At 38.4% G+C, this 14,411-nt stretch overlaps 2 protein-coding genes across 3 annotated transcripts; one reads left to right on the forward strand and one right to left on the reverse strand.

Moving 5' to 3' along the window:
- The first annotated feature begins 1,489 nt into the window (after positions 1–1,489).
- LOC103713851 (serine/arginine repetitive matrix protein 1-like) lies at positions 1,490–3,503 on the forward strand. 2 transcript variants are annotated; one of them, XM_008800894.4, is made up of 2 exons: positions 1,490–1,731; positions 1,829–3,503. In XM_008800894.4, exons 1-2 carry the CDS (start codon positions 1,627–1,629, stop codon positions 3,383–3,385), a joined length of 1,662 nt encoding a protein of 553 aa, XP_008799116.3. In that variant the 5' UTR covers positions 1,490–1,626; the 3' UTR covers positions 3,386–3,503. The 2 variants fall into 2 exon arrangements, with proteins under 2 accessions (XP_008799116.3, XP_038971787.1); XM_039115859.1 differs by having other exon boundaries at positions 1,563–1,731; positions 1,826–3,503.
- A 3,286-nt stretch (positions 3,504–6,789) lies between these two features.
- LOC103713840 (reactive oxygen species modulator 1) lies at positions 6,790–13,567 on the reverse strand. Its single transcript, XM_008800880.3, has 3 exons — positions 13,309–13,567; positions 11,240–11,277; positions 6,790–7,156 (listed from the first exon to the last, which is right to left on the reverse strand). The coding sequence occupies exons 1-3, from the start codon at positions 13,379–13,381 to the stop codon at positions 7,043–7,045; spliced, it is 225 nt and encodes a 74-aa protein (XP_008799102.1). The 5' UTR covers positions 13,382–13,567; the 3' UTR covers positions 6,790–7,042.
- Positions 13,568–14,411: the final 844 nt, after the last annotated feature.

Consider the following 14,411-nt stretch of genomic DNA (forward strand, 5'->3'; position numbering starts at 1 on the left):
TTTCGCGTCTCTTCAGCAATTAGCATGTGATAATACAAGGCTAGATCCAAACTGCACCCAACCCAGATCTGGACTCGAATCAGACCGAATATTTTGGATCGGATCCAGATTATACATAGATACGACCCAACCTGAATGATCTATTGGGTCAAAAATTGTAGCTGTGGACCCGACCATACCTGATTTTTGATTGGATTGGATCTGGGTTTAAAATTAGAATCTGAACAATAAACCAGGTTGGGTCGGAGTCACTCAAGACTCGACCCGACCCGAACCATTTGTACCTATTGATGTCACAGGTAGCCGCTCGGTTGAACAGTGGATCGTTGGGTTACAAATGGATCGGATCGGCCACGACCTAACTCGGTCCTCACTTGGTTAGATACTTAGATCCTAACCAATTCGTATGGAATATAAGTTAACTTAAAAAAAAAAGACCCTCTGAAAAGAGGAGTCTTATTTTTTTTTTTTTTTTAGCTCGGCCCAATCTGATTTATATAATATCCTGGTGTGGTTGGATCTAATCTAGTTTGGGCCTGATCTAACCCAACCCAAAAACCTAAATCACATAAAGCCCTATCCTTTCTATCCTCCTAATTTATTAAATAAATAATTATTTAAACTAAATCCTTCATTGAATTACTCTCTCTTTATTTACCTTAACAAACATATCTCCTCTCACCTATTTCAGTTAAATATAATTTATGCTGATGGATTTTTATTTATAATGCTCTCAACTATATCAATATATAAATCTATAAATATTGCAGTTTGCATGCATATATCCTAAAAATGATGAATTTCTTATATGAAACTAAAGGTTTTTTTTGACAAAACAATTTTTTCATCTAATTTAATAATCTTTGGTTAGATTACAGGTGCCTTTGCCTGGGAAAAAAAACAAACCTAGTATAAATAAGAGGTTCATCCATTTATCCTTACATGGTTATATTATGTTCGGTATTGACAACTTTAACCAAAACAACTATTCATTATTTACACATATTTTACAAGCTATCAAAGTGGGCAAAGCTATACCAAGAATTTAAACAGACCAATGATTTTTTTTTTTTTGGTACTTTAATAGCCATTTTAAGATTTATGCTGATAGAAAAAAATTAGAATGCTTTGAGAGCTGTGCAAGAGGCATGGAAGGCTGCAAGCTTATACCCAACAGATTTGAGTTGTATTTTTAGCATGAAATAATGATCGATTTTTTTTTTGGTAATATGAATTAACGGATAACCCCTTGTGCGAATCTTCCACTTTGAATACTTCTTCATTTATCTATCTGTACATATTGAAGGCGGCTATTGCACGTTCGTAATCTAGGTTTAGAAGATTAATCCTTTCTCGGCGCCTGAGGAGGCAACCTGAACCCATACCAAACAACGAATACACGGCGGGGCCCACAGATGAAGCCGAAACCACAGGTCTGCACTTGGTCGGAGCGCCATGCAGGTACAAGCGGTGCTCTCCGCCAACCTTCTACCTGCCTCGCTTCAAAGGAGAATCTGAAAAGAGAAAGTGCTTTTTTTTTTTTGGCGGACAGAGCGAGTGCTTATCAAAAGAGGGAGAGAGAGCTCCCCATCTCCGCATGCCTCAGAAACTTATTTTTCTAATATAATGGAGGCAAATAACGAAGAAGCCGAAGCCCCCCTTCGCCATCCCTCCAATGTTGCAGCGCCAAGACCGAGACGACCCACCCCCGACCATCCTCCCTACGCCGAGGTATGAATGATATCTATTTCTTTCTTTGCTATCACCTCTTCCATCTTTTTAGTCACACATCGTTTGTGTTCTTGATGTGGGACTGCTGGATTAGTAGATGGTTCGGGTGGCGCTGCGAGAGCTGGCGGAGGAGGGCGGCTCCTCGGAGGCCTCCATCTCCCGCTACATCCAGTCCAGCTACACTCAGCTCCCTCCCGGCCACTCCAGGCTCCTCCCTTACTACCTCGGCAAGTTCGTCGCCGCCGGCGACGTCTCCATGCCTTCTCCCAATCGCTTTGCCCTCCCCCCAATTCCTCCTTCCCCTCCTCTCTTCCTGCCTCGCCACTATCCCATTCCAACCCCCAATCATCATCCTAATAACCCTAACCCTCGTCGATCGTCCTTTCGGCAAAAACCCGCCGGTCCTCAAATTCCGCGCCGCCGTGGGAGGCCACCTAAGAGGAAAAAGGCCGCCGCCCCCTCTGGCTCCGCCGCCGGATGCCTTATGCTTCCTCCTTGGCCAACAACAAGCCCATGTCATGTAACGGATTCGAGCGCATCGCCGCCGCCGCGCCGGGGAAGGGGCAGGCCGCGTAAGAACCCTGAGACGAAGGCTCCGACTCCCGCTGTGCCGGCGACTGTTGGTGAGCCGGTTCCGAGGCCGCGGCTGATCATTCGGCTACGAAGCAAACCTTCCAACCCCATGCCTGATACTGCTGCTGCTGCTGCTGCTTCCGAGATGACGACGGTGATGCAGTCGGAGCTTTCCGAGCCCGATGTCGAAATGCTGCATATGGATCAAATGCAGCCAGAGCCAGAGGGTGGTTTGTTGCTGCTACAGCCTGAGTCTGAATTTTTGCTGCCAGCTCAGGAGCCACCTGAGAACAATGAAGATCAATCACTGCCAACTTCAGCAAAGCCCGAGACCAGGAAAGATCGATCGGTGCCAGCGACAATTAGGCTCAAATCCATAGAGGAGTCATCGCCGCCGGCCGTTCAGGCTAATGCGGAGTCACTGTTTCCGGCCAGTGTGCACCTGGAGCCAGAGCCTAGTGAGGAACCATTGGCATCTGCCCAACTGCATATTGAAGCGAAAGAACTAAACGAATCAATGTTGCCCCAGGTTTCAGCGTATTCCGAACCTTGCAAGGAATTGCTGGTTTTGGACCCAATGCGGGCCGAGCTAGAGGAAGAGTTGTTGCGGCTCCTCCCGCTGCAATCTGAGACTGAATTAGAGTTGTGGCCGCCGCCAGGCCCTGCACAGTCTGCGCTTCATGAAGAACCAATGCTGTCAATCTCTGCACAGCCTGAGACTGAAGAGCAACTGGCACTGCCAGCCCCATGGAGGATGGAGCTTATGGAAATCTCATCACATCTAGCACCAGAGCAACCTGAGTCTATTGAGGAGACATTACTGCAGCCGGAGCTAGATGAGGAATATTTGCCACCTGCCCTACTTCTGCCCGAGCCCAAAGAAGAGCCGTTGCTGCTACCTTCCATTCGGATAGAGCCCAGAGAAGAGCTTTTGTCATTGGCCTCCATAGAGCCTGAGGTTAAAGAAGGGTCATCCCCTCCGGCTCCATTCCCTGCTGCGGAGAAGAGCGAGAAGAGCGGGCATTCTAGTAAGCACAGAAGAACTCATGCTAAACATAGGAGACTCTGGTTTGAATGTTGAGAAGGAGAATGGCCTTCTTTTCCCTCTTCTTCTCTGTCTTGTGCTGTTTATGAATTTGCTTAACTATCTGCTTCTGTTAAGTTTATATGAAACTGCTGACATTGCCTCTGCTTCTCTACTTTTTCATTTATCATGCCATGGTCCAGTTGGTTTGGCTTGTGAGGCTGATGCAGCAAAGTTGATGGCACTTTGATTGGATAAAAGAAGGGCCTGGAGGGATCATACTGGGCTTAACTCTCCTGGGTGAGTGAGGTTTGGTAAGGGAAGACATTTTTTAACAAGAGCCATGCTAGAATTCTGACTAGCTAGTTGCTTATCATTGCTGCTTCCAGTCAGGTAGAAGAATTCACTTCGATAGCGGATGGTTATGATTCTTCAATCCAAATAGTGAGATGCTAAGAATAAATAGATAGGAAGATGATCATAGTTTAATTGAGCAAAGCCTCATTAAACAGGGTTTAGTCTCCAAGTAATCGTGCTTTGGGGCAGTGGGCCAAGTGCCTAGGTGGCAGTGGCCTAGCCCTGTTTTAAGGGTTATTGTTATTTTAGTAGTGCTCTTTTCTTGTTATGCGCCAATTGACATGGCAAGGAAATGGAGGCTCGAAGGAGCATGAAGTCTCAAGCTTGCATATCATCTCAGACAATTTAATTATTATTATTATTATTTTCACTTGTATGAAAGCAATCTTAGATTTACATGATCTGTCGATGAGGACAAAAACTAATATTTTGAGGGTTTGGTGCCTTCAACTACATGAGCATGAAGTCTGAGCACTGCTCTTATCTGAAAGGCAAAGTAACATGGTTGTGATGGAAGTTCTGAAAATTTGATCCTCTGATGTCAAAGTCCAGAATGTTAAGAAAGTTTAAGAGGAGATTCTAGATGATTTTGAAGAACATTATTTGCATTAATATTGATAAATAGATTGAATATTAATTTTGCAAAGAAAAATTTGCAATTTCCTATTATGAATGTTCGATTGATGAGAGCTTCACTGACTGTATCATAAGCAAGAGATGGCTAACAATCTGTCTATAATGCTCTAGAAACTAGTAGATGAAGAAGGATTCAGGGAACAAAGGATGCTCTAAGATAGTTCACACATGGATGGGTGATAAACTAGAAAAAAATGAGGCTATTTATGGATCTTAACCATTTACTATTGATTGTGAAGTTCTGTTGGCGCCTGTTTTGAAGATGTAGTGGTACCAAGGCATCACCACAAATTTTATTGTGTGTGGAAGATATAGTAACATCTGCTATAAACCCACATACATAATGTATCTTGAAGCATTCATCTAAAGAGGTTGATGTTTTGTTCTTTGCCTTCACCAACTTAGGAAGGCTAACTTTGTGGATGGAAGAAAACACAGGCTATTTTATCATGCCTAATGTAAGGTTTTTAGTTTCTAGCATATTTGCTAGCATTCATAGGCAATTAATGCTAACATGGATTAAGATATCTATCTCTCTCAATTAGAATGGAATCTAAAGAATCTCTAGGATAATCAAGGCTTCTAAATATATGTCAATAAATAATGATCAACATATTGCAATATTAGTTAGAATAGGAGCATAGGGTCTTTTTTTTTTTTTTGATAGTATGAGGTTAACTATCATTTTTATTTATTGATCTGAATTTTGGAGATCTGAAAAATTCCAAAAAGAATGTATAAGAGACTACAATACCTCAATATCATGCTGGCCAATCTGCTGGGATAATATATTTGCATCTGCTAAGTTAGTAAGAGATGATATATTTTATTATTATATCAGTGCTAATAGTGACACGTGGTATAAAACTTTGACAATTGTGCAAAATTCATGTGTGAAGGTAGAAGGTATTTTAACAGGAAAATGCATTAGCCTTTTCAGTTTTTATGATAATCCCTCTTTCGTTCTCTTTCTCTACCCTCAATGAAATAAAACTGTGCATATCCTTACTTTAAATTCCACTCTTGGATGGACTGCTTTTTTATTCTCATGCATAACCATTACCACCCTGCTTCCAGCCAATGATATTTATATTTTGAATTGACTAAAATCCCACTCCTTGTGCTGTACAATATACATTTTATTAACCATTGATTAGTTCTTTTCTTTAATCTTTAAATCCTACATCATCACTAACTGCAATAATACAAAATGTTGATGTCCTACTAGGCTTCTCCATAGGAGTCTGTTAGGCTGTTTAATGCACTATTACAACACAAAATCTTGCAATAGGAGACCATCAACTCTGCATTTCTATACTTTCATTAAAATCCACCTATGCTTCCCCCCCTAGACAATGATACAAACTCCTCAGTTTAATAAGAAATTTCATGGCTTCACTCCTTTTTAAGAATCCTAGATTTGAACTAGGATATGAATATAAAGAATGAAATTATACATACATGCATATAGGCGGTTATCTCAAAGTTCGAGTTCGACTCTATTTTTCATAACTGAATCACTGACAGTGGATGGCATGACATATGTATCATGATCTAAATTAATGCTCACACTAAAGTTGCAAGTCAGAAGTAATTCATCTAAAAATAGATAATTTTGTGTTCACCAATTAAGTGTTATTCTGATGTGATTCATTAAAACAGAAACATCATCTTGTTTTACTAATAACAAAGTTAACCGGGTACGACATCGATCTGTTCTTGTCTGCTGCCCCTTTTGAATAAACTTCAAGCAATTTGCGCCTTGTGCATTGCCACAGATGCATGCAATAGCATCATGTTTGCACTAACTCAAAGAGTAATATCACCTCAACAAAGAGTGGAGCCTTGTTAAGTTTTAAGCAACATAGTGGTGCACCGGAAAATTGTTTCAGAATGGTACTGCTTGGCCCCTCTCCTGATCCCTGACTTTTGTTCTTGTTTGGACTAGAATTTATTTGGGGGCACATGAACACTCATAGAATAATTACCAGACAAACTAGGTGATGGTTATAAAGATCAATCGATCTATCAGACCAATTAATTTTTGATCAAATAGAATCAAGGATTTAAGTCTTATCGAAATGGGATAATACTTATAATAGAAAACCAAGACCCAAGATTGCTTCCCATCCGCGTCCATCCCATCCATCATGGTTGGGAACACACCGGATGGTCAGAACAGACTAGGGAATAATTTGAAGCAATTTCTGTTTTTTTTTTAAGGTGTTGATGAGTAAATAAACCCACAACTTAGGTTCTATTGTGTGTAGGCATCCTCCTGTCATGCATGAGATTCTACATTCGCATGCAAACACTTTGAAAAAACTAAATTTAATTTGATCAAATGCAGCTCAGAATGATGAGATGTACTGATTGATCACGGCATCTCTAGTTATTTCCATCTGTAACAGTTGACATATTCAGAAATATTTTGAAAAAATAAATTCAATTTGATCAAATGCAGCTCAGAATGATAACATGTATCGATCGATCTCGGCATCTCTAATTATTTCCATCTGTAACAGTTGACATATTCAGAAAAAAAACAGTTGCCCTTCTTCATCATCAAGCTTTCACTTGGTTGAGAACTCAACCACAGTATCAAACTTTAATACATCAAACGGAAAATAATGTCACATACTCAGAAAACCGGGGGCTTCGCAAGATCTTTATGCAATGAACTCTCAACCCCAAAAGAGTGCAGAAGCGCTCAAGAGGTAGTCAGTAAGATCTCCCACAGTGTATCAAGCTCCCAGCCCCCAAAAAGAGCCCAAAAACTGCTGCGCTTCCGAGCGTGGTTTGTCCGATATATCTGATTTTCAATAATCCTGGAACCTGTAAAACATGTAATCACTAAATTGCGAACATGGTATTTAGTCATGGTGAAAATTTATCTAAAACTGCATCTCGCTAGGTGACAATGGACCTCATAAACTCTGATCAACTGGTGCATGTATGTGTGTGAGTTGGGTTACATCAGAACCAATAGCTTAAATGATTTTTACATGCAAGAACCTACATACAGGCACATATTCATGCACCATTAAAAGTGAAACCACATTCCACAACATTAAAAGTGAATTGGAAACCAATGGTCTAGCATGTTTCAGTTTCCTTTTCGCCCTTCCCATTCTGGTCAAGGGAAAAAGAAAGAAAAGAAAAAAAAGAAATCATACTGGGGGTTTCTATAGTTCAAAAACTATCCATGTGATGATGAATCCAAACATCTTTGTTCTAAAGGACAAACCTTTGTTTCCTCACATGTGATAGGTTCACATCTTTTTTTGCAAGATACTTCTTCATGCATGTTTTTTTTATGGGTCAAACCTCACTCTATGTGAAGGAACCTTGTGACCACTCCCTTTATAGGGAAGATAAAGACAGTTGAATTAAAGATCCTATGATTCATAAGATATGCATGCGATAATGAACCCAAACATCTTTGAAAAGAGAAAGGATAATCCTTCATACTAAAAGATTTACACCTTGCCGTATAGGTATTGAGATGGTATACAGGCATATACTGGTCTGTGCCTGTCCTTATCAGTCCAAATCTTTGCAAGCGGGCTAGTCTGAATTGCACGAGCAAGGACTCGTCTTTGCAGTGAGGCCTAACAAGTGAGTGGTACATGACTGGCACATCATGTCACAGCACAGTAATGTCATGATAACATGCCTAGCCAGCATGTGATTAGCATGGGCATTGAACATTTAATCCTTGCCAAGTTTAAATAGAAGAAAAGAATGACAACATGGAGAAAATTGTTGTGAACTGCAGAAAAGAAATTCTAGGCAAAACAGAAGTCTAATAAGAATGAAATGGTTCTTATGAACTCAACAGATTCTAAGTCCACAATTACTTTGAAATGGCATACTCCCTTGACTTAGAATCTCAGACACATAAAACCTGGTCATACAGAAATTGAACTCTGCAAGTATCTTTATAAAACCTGTAAAAAGAGGTAGGAAGCAGAAAACCTGCTTTCCAAAATCTTGTTTCTCAACATGTAGAAGATGATCACATATCATAACACAATGGTATTTGCATTGTTCCTTTGTTCATGTATTTCTTCAAGCATCTCATGCTGTTCAACTTTCAACCTTGCTACAGGTTATGGACTATCATTTTTCCTGAGCATGTCATACAAGAGCCGAAAAATACTTTCTAAAGTTAGCCTAGACCTCTCAGCTCCAATGATGATTAAAACCAACAAGAAGAATATTTATGTCTGCACAACTAAGAAAACACTCTAGCCTGTCAAACCCATAGACAGACAATATCAATTGCTCCTCAACAACATCCTTTATGTCTACACAACTAATAAAACACCAACATGAAGGATTCCAAAGATGAAATTTATTAACAAAGTGCAATTTAGTTGTGTACAGCCAGGCATGATATATTAGACAATTTACCGCACCTCAAAGGACCTCCTCCACCCCAACCATCACCCTCCTCCCGAATCTCCAAAATAAGAAATAAAAAATAAAAACAAGAACAAGAACTTGAGTTGATGCCATATATTGTTTTGCTGGTTACCTTACACTTAGATCCATAAACATCAAACCAGAAAAGACTCCATGATAATTATACATAATGCTCATAGCCTCAGTATAGCATGTGGCCAGAACTTTTCAGAAGTTTTGAAAAACCAAGATTACAGAAAATGAACATGATCTATGCTAGATGTGACTTATTGATGTCTACAATTTCAGGGGTCCCATCATACCTATATGAGATGAGGTATACACATGGTTGTGTAGGTGGAGAAAACACTTCAGAGTTATTAACAATCAATTCCCATCAATGTTACTTGGACACGCAACACTAGTGTCAAGTGCCCAGAAGAATTCGACATGGGAAACTTCTAAAAGTCGAACAAAGGGACATGTCTATATCTTACATATGTATTGATATATGCATGCAATGAATAACGAGCCAGATCTATGATCCTTAAGTTCATAAAATTTGAATAAATGCTCGCCAACTATTATGTTAGAACTAAAAACTTTCATATATAAGTGCCAATAATAGAGATGTAATATTGATGCATTAACAACATGTTGCTATTGAGTGTCTCGGAGTGTCATGAAGTGTCCCAAGGGCCCAAGGGTCCAATATATTGAAAAATCCAAAATTTGGTGTGTTTAGGTAACACCAAATACCATGATAGACAATAGATAATTAATTTGGTAATGGTAACTGATTAATATGTACAATTTATTACCATATTATACCAGGAGGGCATGAGAGACATCAGGTTAAAATATACCTCCATATATCATGCACATTTTGAATTGACCAATGCAACCCTCACCTCATCTAATTCCAAGTTCATTATCGACAATAGTCCATACTCACCTTTTAGCTGATAATTGGAATCATAATCCAAGTACCATTTGCTAAAATTTCCTCTGTAGACACTTGAAAATTCATTGTCTGCTGATATACAAAATCATGAAGATGCTCGGAGATCAAGTGGATCTTCTGGGGAAAAACTATATATTTAATGAACCATTAGATGAGCGAATCATGCAAATCACTTATTTTCAATGGCTCAATATCAACTATACATTTGTTGTTGCCATATCATATATTGCCTACCAAATAAATGGAAAAGCAAACAATCATTAATAATTTATATCATAAATAGCATGCATCCATAAGACCATACCCATTGCATGGGTATATACATGTAATTAGAATTATACACCATACAAATAAGATATGAAGATGCATATATAAAAGTTATGAATACAAATTCATCATTACTAACTTCAAGTATTACATGTTACTTTTTTGCTACAGGTACTTAAAATAAATAAAACTTAATGTGATAGATAGTAAGAAACTTTAGAATCCTCTTTTGATGCTTCTATTGCGAGCGATCATCCTAAATCTCAAAGGGCATAACCAAATGGTTCTGTGACTCCTATTAAACTATTAATTGTCATTGATAAAATGCGATCATTTGCTTCAATTCTTTGCATGCCTTCAAAATTGAATGGAGAAATTCATAAGACAGGTCACAGCAATAGGCCCACACTGAATGTTGGGGAGTTTGTGCTAAAAGCTTTAAAAAGTAGGAAGAGAAAATAAGCCCATCATCTGAACCAATTGAGCTTGAAGTGATTGCAAACTGCTATTGATCCTGTTGGTCTGCACAAGGAAGATATGATAAATTCTGGTAAAGAAGGCCTCAAAGTTGCATTGAAGGGACATGGGGAAAAGCAACGCAAAAAGTACATTAGATAAAAGTTGCAAGGACCCCAAAATGCTCAAGCTGAGAGAAAAAAGATAGCACACGTTAAGAACACATGGCAAGATAGGACTTCTAAATGTGACACCAAACTGTTGCAGTAAGGCATGTTGTTTATAATAAAGGGCAGTATATGCGTGTGAATAAGGTTATAGTAGACATACATCATATCCAGAGTGTTTAGACAAATCAGTGAGAGGACTAAAACAACTTCTGACTTAATTTACATTGAACAGAAAAGGCCTTAGGTCACTTGCCAGCCATGTGATAAAACTAAAATATTCATACACCCACTACTATTTCTTATTTACATTACATACATGAATAGTTAAACAATTTGCTACTTTTCAACTTTTCAGCTCCTATAGACAGCATGCAATTAGGAAAAAAAAAAGTATCTTTTAAGTCTTCGGGGCACTTTTGTCCTAGCATGCAAAATTTCCACAAACTTGCTCGATGCCATTCACTCGTTACATTTAAATTTGCCTTAATCAGACTACAGTACTAATATAGATTAAGTATAAGCAATAACATGAAGACAAGTACAAGATCAGGGCAACAAGTTTATGGAATTAAGATAATATGATTGACATAAAATATTATAAACAGTTGACAAAATAAAGATGTTTAAATTCGTGACATGATTTAAGAATACTACCTTGTACCTAATAGCTTCATAGGTCCCATAAACCGCACCTGCAAAGAATCATGCTACTCAAACACCATCTACAGTAAATTAAAAAAGTTTAACCTCTTAAAACATACTAACAAATTTAAAACAATATTATAACAAAATTGAAAGCAGATCAAAGCTAAAGAGAATGAAAACATGGGGGAAGGGAAGCACTTTTAAATGAGCATGTGACTTATGCAACAAATGCTGCAGTATCATAGACTGGAACTTGGGAAATTCTTCTTTTTCTTGTTCAGAAAAAAGGGCAATAAGACCAACATCCAAAGATGTGCCAATCATCTTAACATTGCAGGTTATAAATGAGAGACTGATATCTTTTTGATTGAAAGCCTGAGGCACGAAGAAGGAAAAGTAGGGATTTGTGAAAGAAAACTAGCTTAGATATGAAATGTTTGAGGTGGATGAGGTTCTAACAATGTAGAACTTTAAAAAATGACTAAAAAGAGGAAAAGCTAAAATTTCAAGAGGTATAAATAGAGGGTTAGGGAGTTAGGATTGTGAATTTGAATGGAATGTAAGAATCTTCAAAGGGAAGTAACTTCTAATAAACTTTTAATTCAATTTGGTTAAAAGATAACATCAGAAGGTTCACGACTACAATCAATGCAGCATATATCAATTTTTTAAAATCAATGGTAGAAAGTTGGAGAGAAAGGGAGAGACTTGTGGAAAATAAAAAAGTTCCTTGTGGAGGAAAGAAGATGAGAGAAGTAAACCTCATTTTTTTCTTTTTCATTTTTTTTTTTTTGGTACAACGGCTCACAGCCGACAGGTGTGAATGCATCCAACAGAGTCGGAAAAAGGAAGATGATACAATGGAGTATGAACCGACCTGTCGTCAACCCAGGTGAAGCCCCTAGAGTGATCAGCCGCGAAGGAGGCCACCCATTCAAATTGACAAGTTTGAATTAATTTTGGAAGGGCAAATTAGAAAAGTGTGTAAAAATCTGGGGAAGAAAGCAGCTGAACGACATAGTAAAACCCCTTGGTATTGACAATTCTTTATAAGCACATACTCAATTATATAAGTCAATTTAAGGAATTGTTCCTTCATAGAGTTTCTTTGAGGACTATTTACTTCACATTTTCTCATCCCGAGAGTATGTAAGATATAAGATGCAGCAGTCTTATTAATGAGCTAAGTTGAAATAACAAAATAACTCCTAACCAGGGCAAGACTATCCTAAAAAAGGAAAGTGGAAATGGATACATGGTATGCTCCTTGTCGGGTTTAGGTGAAGAAATTTTGCATCATCTTCATTGCCTTCACATGTAGGCTTAGCAAACTTGGCATGCATTTATCGCTGATTAACATATTGACATATTCTAGAGTGCTTCATCATCCTATACCACCCTTCTCATACTGAGGGAAAGAAGATTTAGAGCTTTATACAGAATATGGTTTCGTAGGAAGTTCTGAATCAGAGAAAATGCAGCAAGTTTTTTGGTTCCCAGCTGCTTGATTGGATTGCAGTTTGTACATCAGTGCAAAACAAAACCTGAAAACATAAATCCCAGGAAGGGAAAGAAGATGGTGGAGGGATCATAAAGGCCACCGTTCTAGCAATCCAACATCTTCCTGAATAAGTGTGACATATAAGTAAATTATATGGTGGAAAAATCATATACTAGCTTAGTTGAAAAAAAAACAAAAAAACTGGCTTTCATTCCGACAATTCATGCAGTTATAAAACAACCTATTGATGTTAAATTCGAATCTATTTTCATACAGAATAAATTCGAAGTATATACCAATTTAAGAATTGTGCCCCTATACCTAAATAGCATTTAAAAGAGGAAAAAATGAGATTTTTCACAGCGATAAAACATCCTATCCTCCGTTAATATAAAACAACGAAAAATCTTAACCTCGGGATTCTTGTAACCTAGGAAGAGTATCATAGAGAAGCCTGCGACCCTTTTGAGAAACCTAGAAGATTTATACTTCACAGGGATTATAGGTTTAGGGTTTTAGGGTTTTAAGTGATCGTCGCATAGCCATAGCGCGAGCGTGAGAGTGAGGGATTACATACCGACCGCGCCGCCGACCGCGCCGCCGACGGCAGCTCCAGCGGCGACGCGAGCCAAGCAGCTGTCCCGTGCCATGTTTCCTCTCGGCCTCCACCCGCGTACCCAATCTACTGTAACCCAAAAGAATGGACCTTTGCAGCGAACCGCGCTTTGACCTTATATGAGTCCGGGTCGCGGGGTGAAACTAGGGTTTTTCCGGCGCACCTGGATTTGGTCCCACCGCATTGTCTTTTGGGTGAATCAAGGCACGCAAGAGATGCACCCCAGGTTGCCACCATGAGTCACAAGTGACCTCGGCAAGCACTTTTATCCATCTATCACAAAAAAAAAAAAAAAAAAAATTCTATGATCACAGTTGACAATAGGGAAAATTTAGTATTAGCTCGGTGGTCACACCTAGGGATGCATACAAGCCAAATACGTGCAAGCTAAGTCTAGTTCTAGGTTGACTTATTTTATAATCAATCCGAGTTGCAGCTAGCTCATTTAAATTCTGAGTCAAACTTGAGTTGTTTGGAAAGGGCTCTTTAAAAAGATTTTGTGAGAAGATCTTTCAAAACTTTCATTTATATTTCATTCTTCATAAATTATATTAATTTATAATAATAAATATAAATATATATTTTATATTGGTAATATTTATGAATAATGTAGTTTTGTTTTAGCTCAGCTTGCTTGCTTATTGGACGAGCCAAATTTAGAGAATTATCTTACAAACAACTTGCTAGTCACACCTTCTTGCTTCCAAGGGATTCATTCGAGCTTTGAGTGGTGTTATCTATCAGGATGACCTTACCTAGAATTCTTCAAGTAAAAATTTTAGATTTGCGAGGAAAAGTTTTTCCTCTTGTATCTCATAAACAAAATGAACAACATGAATATCCTAAAGAACTGGTATTTAATTAAAAAATAATAATTTGTTGAGAAGGCACTCTCTTTACTCAGTAAAGTAAATTAATTGTTTGTTAGGGAAAGAATAGAGACAAGATAGGAGTGACGCGATCTGGAATCCATGAGTAAGAGTTTTTGTAAAGGAAGCTGTGAGGGAATGAACTTAGTCTTGGCACCAACCTTCCGATAATTTTTGAAAGTTGCCATAGACATG

Source organism: Phoenix dactylifera, unplaced genomic scaffold, assembly GCF_009389715.1.
Source record: "Phoenix dactylifera cultivar Barhee BC4 unplaced genomic scaffold, palm_55x_up_171113_PBpolish2nd_filt_p 000026F, whole genome shotgun sequence".
Classification (NCBI taxonomy): Eukaryota; Viridiplantae; Streptophyta; class Magnoliopsida; order Arecales; family Arecaceae; genus Phoenix; species Phoenix dactylifera.

What these genes read in the sequence shown, in the direction of transcription:
- LOC103713851 (XM_008800894.4), top strand. Translation starts at nt 1,627, where the DNA reads ATGGAGGCAAATAACGAAGAAGCCGAAGCCCCCCTTCGCCATCCCTCC. An exon ending in ACCATCCTCCCTACGCCGAG is followed by an intron (nt 1,732 to 1,828) that starts GTATGAATGATA and finishes CTGGATTAGTAG; the next exon opens with ATGGTTCGGGTGGCGCTGCG.
- LOC103713840 (XM_008800880.3), bottom strand. Translation starts at nt 13,381, where the DNA reads ATGGCACGGGACAGCTGCTTGGCTCGCGTCGCCGCTGGAGCTGCCGTC. An exon ending in CGCGGTCGGCGGCGCGGTCG is followed by an intron (nt 11,278 to 13,308) that starts GTATGTAATCCC and finishes GATTCTTTGCAG; the next exon opens with GTGCGGTTTATGGGACCTAT. An exon ending in ATGAAGCTATTAGGTACAAG is followed by an intron (nt 7,157 to 11,239) that starts GTAGTATTCTTA and finishes CATGTTTTACAG; the next exon opens with GTTCCAGGATTATTGAAAAT.